The sequence below is a fragment of the Artibeus jamaicensis genome, unplaced genomic scaffold (genome assembly GCF_021234435.1).
Source record: "Artibeus jamaicensis isolate MK-2021 breed Jamaican fruit bat unplaced genomic scaffold, CSHL_Jam_final contig_1998, whole genome shotgun sequence".
Classification (NCBI taxonomy): domain Eukaryota; kingdom Metazoa; phylum Chordata; class Mammalia; order Chiroptera; family Phyllostomidae; genus Artibeus; species Artibeus jamaicensis.
In genome coordinates this window covers 24,586,015-24,600,128 of record NW_026521407.1, presented here as the reverse complement: position 1 = coordinate 24,600,128, position 14,114 = coordinate 24,586,015, and the positions used below count along the sequence as shown (strand labels likewise).

General features: G+C 38.5%; 1 protein-coding gene across 8 annotated transcripts in view; it reads left to right on the top strand.

The window, feature by feature from the left end:
• Positions 1-14,114, top strand: part of NF1 (neurofibromin 1) — a 234,233-nt gene that overhangs the window by 106,739 nt on the left and 113,380 nt on the right. For 7 of the 8 annotated variants that reach the window (XM_053655762.1, XM_053655756.1, XM_053655754.1 and 4 more), the window contains 10 exons: positions 1,125-1,565; positions 1,943-2,082; positions 2,345-2,467; positions 2,911-2,994; positions 3,709-3,825; positions 4,420-4,601; positions 4,720-4,931; positions 6,940-7,101; positions 7,239-7,342; positions 10,592-10,727. In XM_053655762.1, the coding sequence (XP_053511737.1) occupies positions 1,125-1,565; positions 1,943-2,082; positions 2,345-2,467; positions 2,911-2,994; positions 3,709-3,825; positions 4,420-4,601; positions 4,720-4,931; positions 6,940-7,101; positions 7,239-7,342; positions 10,592-10,727 (1,701 nt within the window). The remainder of the gene's footprint in view (positions 1-1,124; positions 1,566-1,942; positions 2,083-2,344; positions 2,468-2,910; positions 2,995-3,708; positions 3,826-4,419; positions 4,602-4,719; positions 4,932-6,939; positions 7,102-7,238; positions 7,343-10,591; positions 10,728-14,114) is intronic. The other variant, XM_053655764.1, reaches the window with a different exon arrangement.

The window sequence follows — 14,114 nt, the reverse complement described above, 5'->3', positions numbered from 1 at the left end:
ATGCATGTGCTATAAGAAGTGTCAGTTTCGGGAGTTCCATATTCAAAACAATCCTTTATAAGATAAAGGCCACTCTCCTCACAAAACAAACATACATAAGAGAGCAGTGCAGTGATGTTTCTACATTATGGGTACCGCAGAATGCCCCAAATATGTTGCTTTCTTGGGTTACTTTAGTCACTATAGGAGGATGCATATTATGCTTGTAAGCAGCATATAGGAGAAACGGAATTTGAAAAAAAATTTGCCACACACAGTAAGAGTTTTTCCTTCTCATATGTACTCCTTAAACTAAAAGGATCAGAACCCTGAAGATTTCTCCTCAGATTGTAAATTCTCATAGAATGTAATTCTTTTCTGTTTTTGTCTTCCTGTCTACTTATGTCTACTTTCTTCATTAATCTCTCTTTCTTTATTCAGTGGTTCTTCTTCTTGATTACTCTCAACTTGCCATGTGGAATCTATGTTAATAATAGTATAATGTATGCAAAGCTAGCCACAGAGCACTTGAACTTGGGCAATCACTAAGTTAATAAGCACATGTAGTACTTGATTAAAAATCTCCTAATGCTTATATTCCTTGAAGCAGCATAGACACTGCTTCTGTGCCTAGGAATTGATATAAGCAAATGTTTTGAGAATATGTTCCTTTCTGAGCTGCAGCCCATCACCACCTTCTATATCTGAAACTGCACCTCTGTTTATTGCTACCCTTAATTTTCTAAGGCTCGTCCTTCCTCCAGAAGCCAGACACCTTGATGTGACTGGAAATGGCAGTGAATACTTGGATTTTTTTTTTTTAATAAGATTTTATTTATTTATCTTTAGAGGGGAAGGGAAGGAGAGAGGGAGAGAAACATCAATGTATGGTTGCCTTTCGTGCGTCCCCTGCTGGGAACTGGCCTGCAGGGAACCTGCCTGCAACCCTGGCATGTGCCCTGACTGGGAATCGAACCGCTATTGTCTGGTTCGCAGGCCCGTGCTCAATCCACTGAGCTACACCAGCCAGGGCTTGGATTTTTTTAAATATAAAAAATGTCCTTTTGTCATGGAAGAATTGTTGTATAAAAAGTGATTTGTCGAGTCTCTCAATTTAGGATGAGTTTATGCTTCCCTGTGTTTAGGCTGCCGAAAGCCTTCACAAGACCATTGTTAAGAGGCGAATGTCTCATGTGAGTGGAGGAGGGTCCATCGACTTGTCTGACACGGACTCCCTGCAGGAATGGATCAACATGACTGGCTTCCTTTGTGCCCTCGGGGGAGTGTGCCTGCAGCAGAGGAGCAGTTCCGGCCTGGCCACCTATAGCCCGCCCATGGGTGCAGTCAGCGAACGCAAGGGTTCCATGATTTCAGTGATGTCCTCGGAAGGAAACGCAGATACACCCGTCAGCAGATTTATGGACCGACTGCTGTCCTTAATGGTGTGTAACCATGAGAAAGTGGGACTGCAGATACGGACCAATGTGAAGGACCTGGTGGGTCTAGAATTGAGTCCTGCTCTTTATCCGATGCTGTTTAACAAATTGAAGAATACCATCAGCAAATTCTTTGACTCACAAGGACAGGTAAAGTGTGTTCTGCTTTAATTTTTTACCTTTCCCTGTGAATAGAGTGACGTATTTATGAAGCTCTTTTGTTTAGATTATTTAATAAGATAGTGGGATGAGTATTTACTCGCAAGTTTGAAAAGAAATAGGCAAAAAATTACAGACAAAAAGATTCTCTCTTGTGGGATAAACTTGCTGTTTCGGAGCTGTAGCATGTGCGTGTGCCTGGGGCTCTGAATGTCTTACTTATGGGCACAAATGTCTGTCTGTGTGGCTCTTTGGGTGCAGGTCTGTGGGTGCATTTCTGCATACGTGTGGCCTTGAGATCAGGCAGCTTCATCTCTGTGGTCTGTCTGCTGTGCACTGATTCCAGATGTATTCTGTTCCTTGCGTAGGTTTTACTAACTGACACCAACACTCAATTTGTAGAGCAAACCATCGCTATAATGAAGAACTTGCTAGATAACCATACTGAAGGCAGCTCTGAACACTTGGGGCAAGCTAGTATCGAAACAATGATGTTAAATTTGGTCAGGTAAGCATTCTACTGAACGCAGAAACACATTGGTATTAGTAGTTATTAGTGAAGTAATTTGCCATCCTTTTCTTTATTGCTCCCAAATTAGGGTGTGGCAGTAAGGTAACCAGAAATTATGTGTGTTCTTTTATAAACAAAATACAAATCTTGCAAGTTTTTAGTTACTTTTAGTGATTTTACTTAGAGATTAAAGCATTTAGAAAAACCTCCTCTTTTGTTTATTTCTGATAATTTTTTGAATGTTTCTATATCCAAATAGATATGTTCGTGTGCTTGGGAATATGGTCCATGCAATTCAGATAAAAACGAAGCTGTGTCAGTTAGTTGAGGTGATGATGGCAAGGAGAGATGACCTGTCATTTTGTCAAGAGATGAAATTTAGGTGAGTTCTTTAAAGAGGAAAGTAGGGTCTTCTGTTGTGTTAAATGTAAGTACAGAAAAATGGTACCTGGTTATTATGGGAAGTGGAGAGGTTGTGAGAGTGGGTGGAAAAGGAGCATTTTATGTTTGTTTTACTCTTCATGTCCGTCAAATTTCCCAATGCTTTCTGCCCATGACAGTATTGCCTTTTTCTAAAATTATGCTATTCTTGAGCTAAGAATTTGGTTCTGTTTCCAAACTGATACATAGCTAAGGACTAACACGGAGGGTCGGTATTCCAGTTGCTTGTGTTTGGTCCCTTCTGTTAGATCTGATAGCAATACCTCTTTAACAAAATTGTCACGTTGCCGTGGTGATTTGGCACATTGTGTGCACTATTGAAAGAGGAATATGTGTGACTTAAAAAAAATTGTTTTCTCTTTCCCTTTCTCTGCCATTCTGTAGGAATAAGATGGTAGAATACTTGACAGACTGGGTTATGGGAACATCAAACCAAGCAGCAGATGATGATGTCAAATGTCTTACAAGGTAAAAAAGAGAATGACCTTTAAGTATCAGCAGGTTTCCTCTAGGCATTAGTACTACTTCATTATAGCTGTCATACATATTTTTATGTGTATTGAAATTATTTTTATGGATATTAAGCTTTTGCATTTGAATTATGTACTGTTTGTTTTTTGTTTTTTGTTTTTTTTACTGACAGACTTGCAGTAAAAAAATGGGGGATCGTTATGTTGGGAGTTGGTGTTGTGTAGGAAGGATAGTGTACAGTTACTGGAAACTAAAATAAACGTAGCTGCACATTATTTTATGGTTAGGTACATAAATGTATTATTTGAGGAATGTAATTGTTTTGAGTTGTTTAAAAAAGTAATTGATTAATAAAGTTTGGTCTAATGATAAATACTTCCTGCCACATATCAGAAAATAATTAAATACTATGAACTATATAACAATTTCCAGGTATTTCTTTGGCCAGGCTTGTTTTTTTAAATTCATTCTTTTAAGGTCATCATTTACCAAGATTACTTTGTAGAAAGTTATTATTACCCTGTCCTAAATTTGAAATGTTTTGCATTCTGGGATCTTCATATTAACTCAAATTACTTAGGTTGTCCTAATAACTTGTTTAATGAAATAAGCTCCTAGAGTTTGCATCTGTTAGTTAGGAAGAAGTTTGAGGGGAGTGTGGAGTGAAGAACCCGAAAGACTTACTATGGTCTTTCATGTTGTTTTCTCCAGAGATTTGGACCAGGCAAGCATGGAAGCAGTAGTTTCACTCCTGGCTGGTCTTCCGCTGCAGCCCGAGGAAGGAGATGGTGTGGAACTAATGGAAGCCAAATCACAGTTATTTCTTAAGTAAATTTCAGTTATCAAAAACACAAGGGAAAAAATAAAGCCCCACACAACAAAACAATGAAAGTGTAATTCAAGTGATAAATGATTACATTTAGAACATGGACATTGTTTTGGTATTAGGGCCAACGGCTGCTGTTTCATAAAATATAACCCATGCATGAAGCAGCATTCACTGTGACATGGGTGGGACAGGAAAACAACCGTGTTATGTGGTTTTCAAAGAAAATTAAGTGATCAATTTTTATCTGGGTTATTGGCAGTATAACTCAGATTTCCTTATTAAGGCAATATAACTCAGTTCACCTATTTGGACCACTAATTTTGTATGGTAAACATTAAAAGTGATGCATTTACATGGCATCTGTTTGGTGTCTGTGTAATGAAATATGTACTCGGCTGTGTCCAGATGAAATCATACTCAGCAGAGCACACTCCATAATGGGCCACACTGGCTCATTGTCCCAGGACCAGAGAGACACAGGTGCCCTAGGTCCACTCATGACCTAATACACATGTGATGATTTCAGAGTGTCTGGTGAGCTTTCTGGTTGATGTGGCCTTCACCATATAAAGGTCAGTCTTTTTGTTTCTCAGGTATTTCACATTGTTTATGAACCTTTTGAATGACTGTAGTGAAGTTGAAGATGAAAATGCACAGACAGGTGGCAGGAAACGTGGCATGTCCCGGAGGCTGGCCTCACTGAGGCACTGTACAGTCCTTGCGATGTCCAACTTGCTCAATGCTAATGTGGACAGTGGCCTCATGCACTCTATAGGTGAGATAAATGAGAGCTTCATACAGAAATTGAAAACTTAGAGGACTAGCCTAGAAGACCAGTAAAGTTATTTCAACAAGTTCATGTTAGTAATTTTGTATCTGTCTGTCCACATCAGGTTTAGGTTATCACAAAGATCTCCAGACAAGAGCTACGTTCATGGAAGTTCTGACAAAAATCCTCCAACAAGGCACAGAATTTGACACACTTGCAGAAACAGTGTTGGCAGATCGGTTTGAGAGATTGGTGGAGCTGGTCACGATGATGGGTGATCAGGGGGAACTCCCTATAGCTATGGCTCTGGCCAATGTGGTTCCTTGTTCTCAGTGGGTAAGTTCATTCAAAGCGGGAAGGGAAAGTGCCTGCTATGTAGCAGATGGTTCAGAATTCATTTGTGCACTGAATGTTCATTGATTAAGTTGCTGAAACTTGAGAGCTGGAAGAAACTTCAGATATTATTTGAGTAGTTTTCCCTTGTGGGGAAATGTGAGGAGCTTCTAGTCCTCACTATATTTTTATCTTAAGTATGAGGATCTTATTCCTCACACTTAAAGTAAAATTTAAACTCCTTATGTATCCCACTGAAAAATTTCATTTAAATACTGGATGGAAAAAAAATTAAAAGCACTGATCTGGTCTGGTGTCTTCATATACTAAATGAAATAATTAGTGTTAAATCTCATATTTAGTGGTTAGTAATGCTAGAACTAGAATTCAAGGCCTGCGCCTATTTACTATCTCCAGTTCACAACTCTTTTTCTACAATGCTTTGTATAGTTTTTTAAAAATACAAGCACTCTATTTGAAATTAAGTTACGTGTTTTAAACACTGAAGACATAATGTGGCTATTTGGCCTCTTAATAAAATTTTCCTAAAAACATACCATTCTTAGTATGCTAAAATTTTGGGAAGGGATGTCCCTTTCCATGTTAAAAAGCTATTTAGTGTATATGGTACCAAAAATGATTTTAGTTTAATAAATTATAACTAATAAGGTGATCTGTCATTGCCAGTAGATTTATTTCTGCTTAAAAGCTGTAGGAACTTAGTCATACTCAAAAGCAAAACTCAGACTCTGGCCTACAAGTCTCTACCCAGCCTGGGCCCTTCCTCACCTCTGACATCATCATGTTCACCACACTGGCCGTGACACACTGGCCATGACACGTGTTAGGGTCATTTCCACCCTGCAGCACTCTTCCTGCTGCTGCTGCCACCTCTCCTGTCTGGAGTGTGTCTTCCATGGCCAACTTCTTGTTCTTGGCAGGTTTCTCTGCTCAGATGTCACTTCCCTTTCTGACCATCTAATCACTGCCACACCTGCAGTCATTCTGCTACATTGCCTTGTTAGATTTCTTCGAAGCATATATTCACTGTGTGAAATTAGCATGTTTACTTGATTACTTATTTTGGTTCCACCAGAATGCAAGCTCCATGAGAGCAGAGACCTTGTTCCCTGTTCTCTCTATCCCTTCCCAGAATGTGTGGTTCAATAGTGATTTGCTATCCTATCATTTTTCTTGAGTGTACATGAAAATACTTCATTATGGGAAATCTTGAGGGTTATCATTTGGGTACTGGAGGGGAATTAGCTCCCCACCCTCACTTTGTACATAAATCTTGCTAATCTCTTGGCTCTGAGCGCACCAGGTCTTTCTCCTGACTTCTGTGAATCCTGTAGTTTTCCATTTTTGTTGTTTCTCTGCCCAGCCCATGTTCAGATTTTACTGAGTTTTCCTGACCATATCAGACAGGGGTGTCAAACTCATTTTCACCGGGGGCCACATCAGCTTCTCGGTTGCCTTCAAAAGGCCAAAATAATTTTAGGACTGTATAAATGTAACTACTCCTTACTGTTAAGTAGTTGAAATTACATTCAGCCCTTTGAAGGCAACTGCAAGGCTGATGTGGCCCCCAGTGAAAATGAGTTTGACACCCCTGTTATAAGAGGAGAGCTCTTTATTGTCACCAAAATCTCATTCTTGCTCACTCATTTTTTGAGAAAATGATCAAACAACTCAGCTGCCATCTTCTGTTTGTACTTTTCATTTTTGTCATACGATTTAAGCTGAAACTGGATTTTTTTTTTTTTTTTGTCTTCTGGTAAAGCTTAGGCATCTCTTATCTTTCATCAGTTAATCCTTAGAATTAACAGCTGCCGTAGGTGTATAGGAATTATAGGCATAGGTGCGTGCACAGATAAATCCCAGGGCAAAAATTAATCAGTCACCATTTACCTCAATTCAGTGCATGGCAGTCAGTTTTGGATTTGCCTTTTAGTTTCTTGCTTAAGGAAAAACAGGATTGTTCACACTAACGCAGTTGCTTTGTTCTCAGGATGAACTAGCTCGAGTTCTGGTGACTCTCTTCGATTCTCGGCATTTACTCTACCAGCTGCTCTGGAACATGTTTTCTAAGGAAGTAGAATTGGCAGACTCCATGCAGACTCTTTTCCGAGGCAACAGCTTAGCCAGTAAAATAATGACCTTCTGCTTCAAGGTTTGTATCCATTCACCTATTCTTGTGGGCAGTAGGCCAGACAATGATTATGTACAGAATGTATGGAGCAGAGTGTCTGCTTTAATGCAAGATGCATGGATCAGGCATAATAAATTCCTGCTTGTGTGTTTCTCTAGGTGTATGGTGCTACCTACCTACAAAAACTCCTGGACCCTTTATTACGAATAGTGATCACATCCTCTGATTGGCAGCACGTGAGCTTCGAAGTGGATCCTACCAGGTTTGTCATCCTTTCACCTGCAGCTGCTCTCCATGTTTTCACTACCGCCACCGTGTAGGGCCTCGGCGGAGGCACTCTGCAACAGGGGGGCCTGGCCCTCACTGTTTCTCCCCTTAATTCTGAAAAATTAGTCTTGAACTATGAAAGTTACATGCAAGTACATTTTTTCTGAAAAACAATTACAGGTACCCTTACAGGTGAATTTGATTACTACTTCTAGAGATTTAGCACTGTTACTATATTAGTCTGTTGTTCTGTCCTTTTTCAATGTATTTGCATGTAAGTGTACTTGTAGAAACTATATATTATAACGCGAGTGCTTAATATCAATGGTAATGCATGGTTTTGCAACTTAATCTTTTTAATTTAACCCTATGGATCTAAGGATCGTTCTCTGTGTATTGTTCTTTTTAACTTCCATGCAGTGTTTCACAGTTTGCCTAGGTCATCATTTATTTAGGCAATACCATATTGATCCCATTGATGTTTGCAGTAACTCCCTAATTATTGTCCCAGCATTTTAAAAAAAGTTTTTAGGTCATTTGTTGTAGGAATTATTCTGAAACCCAAGTCTTCTTGTCACTTTATTTCTTAAAAACCATCCATTGTTCCCAGTTGACTGCACTACAAAGTGCAGAGTTGTCTAACTACAGTCCACCATCATCTCCTGTCACCCTTGTCCTCTCTGCATTAGCTCCAGGGAAATCTGCACACATGATACGTTTTTAAAGTGGTTTGACACATGGGGTTTGTTGGGGTTGGAGGTGCCTAATACATAATAATACTCTATCTTAGCCAAGTTCAAAACCAGAAAGGTGGAGGTAGGGAGGATTGGGGGGAAGCATTCATGACTCAGCTGTCCCTTTATTTCTTACAGAAATTATTTCAGAATGCAGCTTTGGACCCTGTGGACAAATAGGCTTGCTAACACTTTACCTTGAATTAGACTCATCTACCCCATACCTTGTACAGCTGGATAACTACAGATTTCCCTCAAAGGGACTGGCAAGCTTTTTACCACACAAGTAGAGAGCAGATCAGAATACATCTTTTCTGCAGGCAGACATATCTCAAATGGAGATGATGGTACTGAGCTGAGTGTGCTTGGCTCTTTTCTTTTTTCCTAACTTACTCCTCCTTCTATAATGAGGAGTGACGTAGGAGAAGGGAAAGAGTCCAAAGGAGAATGCTAGGTACAATTTAAAAACTGCCACCTCTGTGAAGCTTTGTCTGTCACCAGGTACTGCCCATGCTCACACACTACGCACAAACAAGTAACCTTTATTCTGTGTTCTGTACTATCATCCTAACACTTCTTCATGGTGATGTATTTTGAATGTATTTCCCATCTAGACTGTTGGCTCTTTTACATTTTGTATATCTTTACATCCTCCTATGACTATTTAGCATGGTAGCTGGCCTGTAGTTGACATTTCATAATTATTTGTGAATTTTAAACAATTATGTTATGTTTGCTTTCTAAGCCATATCCCGTCTGTCTTCTAGTTAGAACCTTGACGTTGCTGTTTTAGAAGGACACCTGAAACAGGCTGCAGTACACCTGCTGCTGCGTTGACGCAGTAGGAAGAATTTCCCACAGAGTAGATGAGAACTGTCAAGGTTGCCAGGAATCTCTTCTGGCCTTGTTAAATAAATTGTTCATCTTCTCCTTTATACCACTAAACTCCTGTGCCCTCCACATTTCAGATTTGAATCACTGTGGTAGCTTCATAACTGATCTCCCTGCATATAGTCTCCATATTTAGACCAGTCTTTTTAGTTCTCCATGTATTACAAGTTCATTTTTTGCCTCTGGTTTCCCAGCAGCTACCAGCCATGTGAATTAACTGTATCTGTATTCGGTTTGCTATTTTGACTTTATCCATGAATTGTATTCATTACTTAGTGTGTGCATGTCTTTCCCCTCTTTGAAAAGGTCAGAGGCCAATTGTTGTTGAATCCATCTTACCTGGCACTAAGATGGCAAATAGTAGATGGGTGTAAATGTTTGTTAGATTGAATTTAGTATCTGCCCTGCCTACTTCCTCTTCCTGAAATACTCTCGCTCCTTTTTGCCTATGTAAATTCCATCCCTCCTTTAGGACTTACCTGTCCCATGGCATCTTTCCTGCCTCATATCTACATCCATTTCTGAGCTCTCATTATATCCATATGCTGTACCACAGAGTTAGCTGCAAGGACTCTGGAGTGGTGAATTGAGTGTCCCAAGCATTCATGTAATATGTAAATTAGCACACAAATAAAAATTGCTAGTTAAGAGATTGAAAATAAGTATTTACTCAGTACTTGCTTGGTAGCTGTGCTAGTTTTTAAGGGGACAAAGATAAATACTTTCCCTCCTCTGAGGAGTTTACAGTTTAGTAGGGAAGATAAGACACGTAACAAGTAATTATATAAAGGGTTTCACGGGGATGTGTTCTCAGAGTTCAGATGATGCCAGTTGGGGAGCTCTAGTAGAGCTTTGTGGATTTGGTAGCCATTGGGTAAAAACTTAAACCCTATAAAGTAGGTAATATTATTATTCCTGTATTATTGATGTAAAAAAATTGAGGCCCGGAAGAGTGAAGTGTCTTGACCAAGGCCATAGTAATAAGTAAGTACTGGTAGAGCTGAAATTTAAGCCTAGTAAGGCTGCTCTCTGGATTTCTGCCTTTAATCACAACACCAAGACTTTGGAGGTCATACCGAATTAGCAACCCTGATTGAATGTGGGGGATAGTTTGCAGCATAGCAGGCAAGGGTGACATCAGAGGTCATCTGTATGACGTGATAGAGATAGTGATGGTGCTATTGACAACATGGGGAGCACAGGATAAGACAAGAATTGTGGGAGGAAAAAAATAAGTTAATTTTGGGCAAACTGAATTTTACATACTGGTGGGAGGGACACCTAACAGAAATATTAGACTGAAAATGAAAGGCAGTTCAAAATAGGGGAAACATGAAAGGCCACAGAATATATAAAAGCACGTCTAAATAAAAGTTGGAAATATGAGATTCCCTTTTCTACCTACTAGATTGACAAAAAATTAAAAATCATATATTAAATTTATAAAAATATAAGAATTTTTATACACAGTTTTCAAAACAACTTTTTTTTATAGTTGGTTTGTTCAAATCAGGGTGCGATGAAAGTCCAGACATTGTATTTGGCTGAGTATCTCTTAAGGAGTTTCTTTTACTGAGTGTTTTTGTTTGGTTTTAATTTATGTTACTTCTTTTTTGTAGGTTAGAACAGTCAGAGAGCCTTGAGGACAACCAGCGGAACCTCCTTCAGATGACTGAAAAGTTCTTCCAGGCCATCATCAGCTCCTCATCAGAATTTCCCCCTCAGCTTCGAAGTGTGTGCCACTGTTTATACCAGGTATGCTCTAGGTTAGAGGTTACCATTATTAATCCAGAGCCAAATGAAAAAGGATGCTTTAGCAAAGAGGAGTTTAGTGTCTGATAGTGGATGATTGATAGTACTGAGTCAGTGTGGATGAGGAATACATTAAAAATTATTATTGGAATTGGCTTTGAAAAAACATAAATATTGCTTAGGAAACAGTTTGAAGTATTTCAAGGAGGTACTTTAAAATAATAAATTTTTCTTGGCATTGAGAGCAAGTTTAAAATGTACCAAATCTATTGGGTATAATGAATGTGGTTGAAATGAAATATATCATGCAATTTTTTTGTTATCTTTTGCCTGATTTACTCATAGGGCCTTTAACACATGAGTCAGGTGTACCCCCTGCTTTTTGCATTGTGAAGCTTGATGTATAATTTTTATTTCTTCATTAAGATATAATGAGTTTGTGTCAGGTTTTTCCAGAAAGACTGATCTGTTTATTTTATGTGAAATGCTACTTATAAAACATATTGCACCATCATTCAGATTAAATTATTAAGATTTTCTAACTCTAGCACTGCACCTAATGCCTCTTAGTTCAGATGTCCACAGTCATCTCCTACTTGTTGAGGAAATTGGGTCTGTGTTCTTTTCTGGCTTCCACTTCGCTTTTGAATTTCATATGTAGTTTCAGGAATGATTTATTTGTCCCAAGGGACACTTAGCCTGTTTAAACTGTAATTTTGGGAGAAACGATAGTAGGTCCAGAGTTTGAGATTCCAGGAGAAAGAATTTGTGTCAAAACCATGTCATTGTATCTCTCTCTTTGCAGAGTCATCCTCGGCCATTTGTTTTTTAGCATAGGGCTTGCAATGCTTAGAGACATTATTAGTAATGTTGGTGAAAGTACAATTTTTAAAAGCTGTTTCAGGCTTGCTTTATGTCAGACAAAACAGAGTTTAAGTCAAAAATAGTACAAAGAGACAAAGGTCATTATGTAATGACAAAGGGGTAAATACATCAAGAAGATACAGTGATTTTAAATTTATGTGCACAACATTGAAGCAACTGACTATATAAAGCATAAACTAACAGAACTAAATGGAGAAATAAACAATAATACAATAACAGTTGGGTACTTTAATACCCCACTCTTAACAATTAATAAATTATCTACATAATAAACAGCAGATTTGAACAATACTATATATCAAATAGACTTAACAGGCAGATACAGAACATTCTATGCAACAACAGTGCAATACACATTCTTCTCAAACACATGTGGAGTGTTTTCTAGGATAGATTATATATTAGGACACTAAACAGGTTTTACCAATTTCAAGAAGATTAAAGTCATACTGAACAAGTAGGTCTTGACCACAGTGTCCTAAAACTAGAAATCAGTAGTAAGAGGAAAACTGGAAAATTCACGAACATGTAGAAGTGAATCAACACTCCCCTGAACAACCGGTAAAGGGGAAATAAAAAAAGTTCCTTGAGATAATTGAGAACAGGAATACAACATACCAAAACTTGGGGGATATAGCAAGAGCAGTTCTAAGAGGGCAATGCATAGCAATAAACACCCACATTAAGAAGCAAGATCCCAAATAAACAGCCTAACTTTATAATTTAAGGAATTAGAAAAAGCACAAACTAAGCCCAAAGTTAGCAGAAGAAAGGAAGTAATAAATAATTAGAGCAGAAATAAATGAAATAGAGAATAGAAAAGCAATGTAAAAGTTTAAGCAAACTAAGAGTTGGTTCTTTGTCAAAGATAAAATTGACAAACCCTTAGCTAGACTAATCAAGGCAAAAAGAGAAAGGAACCAAATCAATAAAATTATAAATGAAAAAGGAGACATTACAACCAACACCACAGAAATTCAAAGGATCATAAGAGACTACCATCAACAACTATATGCCAATGAACTGGACAGCCTAGAAGAAATGGAAAAATCTTAATAATATACAGTTTACTAAGACTGAGTCAGGGAACGTTTCTATCCCAGTAACTTTTCTAAAACCAAGGAGTGGATTTTGCTTACCATCTGTTGAAACATCTTTTGACGTTTCTCTCGTCTTCTTGATAAATCCACAGTATTTTGTACAGCATGTATGGCCTGGTCCTAGCTTAAGTTAATTCATTGAAACTGCCTGGGATGTTGTACTGAGAATTGTTAGATTATGAGGAAGTTCATGAGAAGTGGTATTGCTTATCAGCTGAATGTCTGTGTTCCTTCAGAATTCATATGTTGAAGTCTAACCTCCAATGTGAGGGTATTTGGAAATGGGGCCTTTGGGAGGTGCTTAGGTCATTAGAGTGGAACCCTCATGAATGAGATTAGTGCTTTTATAAAAGAGACCCCAGAGCGCTCCCTGGTCCCTTCCACCATATGAGGACAGAGGGAAGATGGCTGTCTATGAACCAGGGTTCTCACCAGACATTGAATACTCATGTGCCTTCATTGTAGACATTACAGCCTCTAGAACTATGAGAAATAAATATTTGTTGTTTAAGCCAAAAAAATAAAGCAGGACTGAACTAGGAAGTAATGGAAAATCTGAATAGACCAATTACCAGTGAGGAGATTGAATCAGTAATCAAAAATCTCCCAGTGAAGAAAATGCCCAGGACCAGATGACTTTACTGGTGAAGTTTACCAAATACTTAAGAATTGAAACTTACTTCTTTTCACACTCTCATAAAAATTTGAAGAGGATACAGTGCTTCCCAAACTCACTTTACGAAGCCAGCATTATCCTTAAAAAAAACAAACACCCCCCCCCAAACTGACACTAGTAGCAAAGAAAACTACAGACCAATATTCTGAATGAATATATAGTAAACATTACAATAAAATACAAACAGAATACAACAGCACATTAAAAGGATGTTGGGCCTTGGCTGATTTTGCTCAGTGGATTGAGTGCCAGCCTGCAAACCAAAGGGTTGCTGGTTTAATTCCCAGTCAGGGTACATGCGTGGGTTGCGGGACAGGTCCCCAGCAGAGGGTGCACTAGAGGCAACCACACATTAATGTTTCTCTGTCTTTCTTTCTCCCTCCCTTCCCTTCTCTTCTCTCGAAAAATAAATAAATAAAAAATTTAAAAATAGAAAGATGTTGGGTGTGTACCTGGGTGGCAAGGTTGGTTCAACATATGCAAGTCAGTGTGATACACAAGAGTCATGTGGGGATCTCAATAGCTGTAGGAAAAGCATTTGACAAAATTCAACATTCATTCATGATAGAAGCTCTGAAAAATTAGGCATCAAAGGAACATAGCTCAACATAATAAAGCCCACAGCTAACAACATACTTTATGGCGACAGGATGAAAACTTTACTTTTAAGATCAGGAACAAGAAAAGGGTACCCACTCACCACTCCTAGTCAGCATAGTACTAGAAATT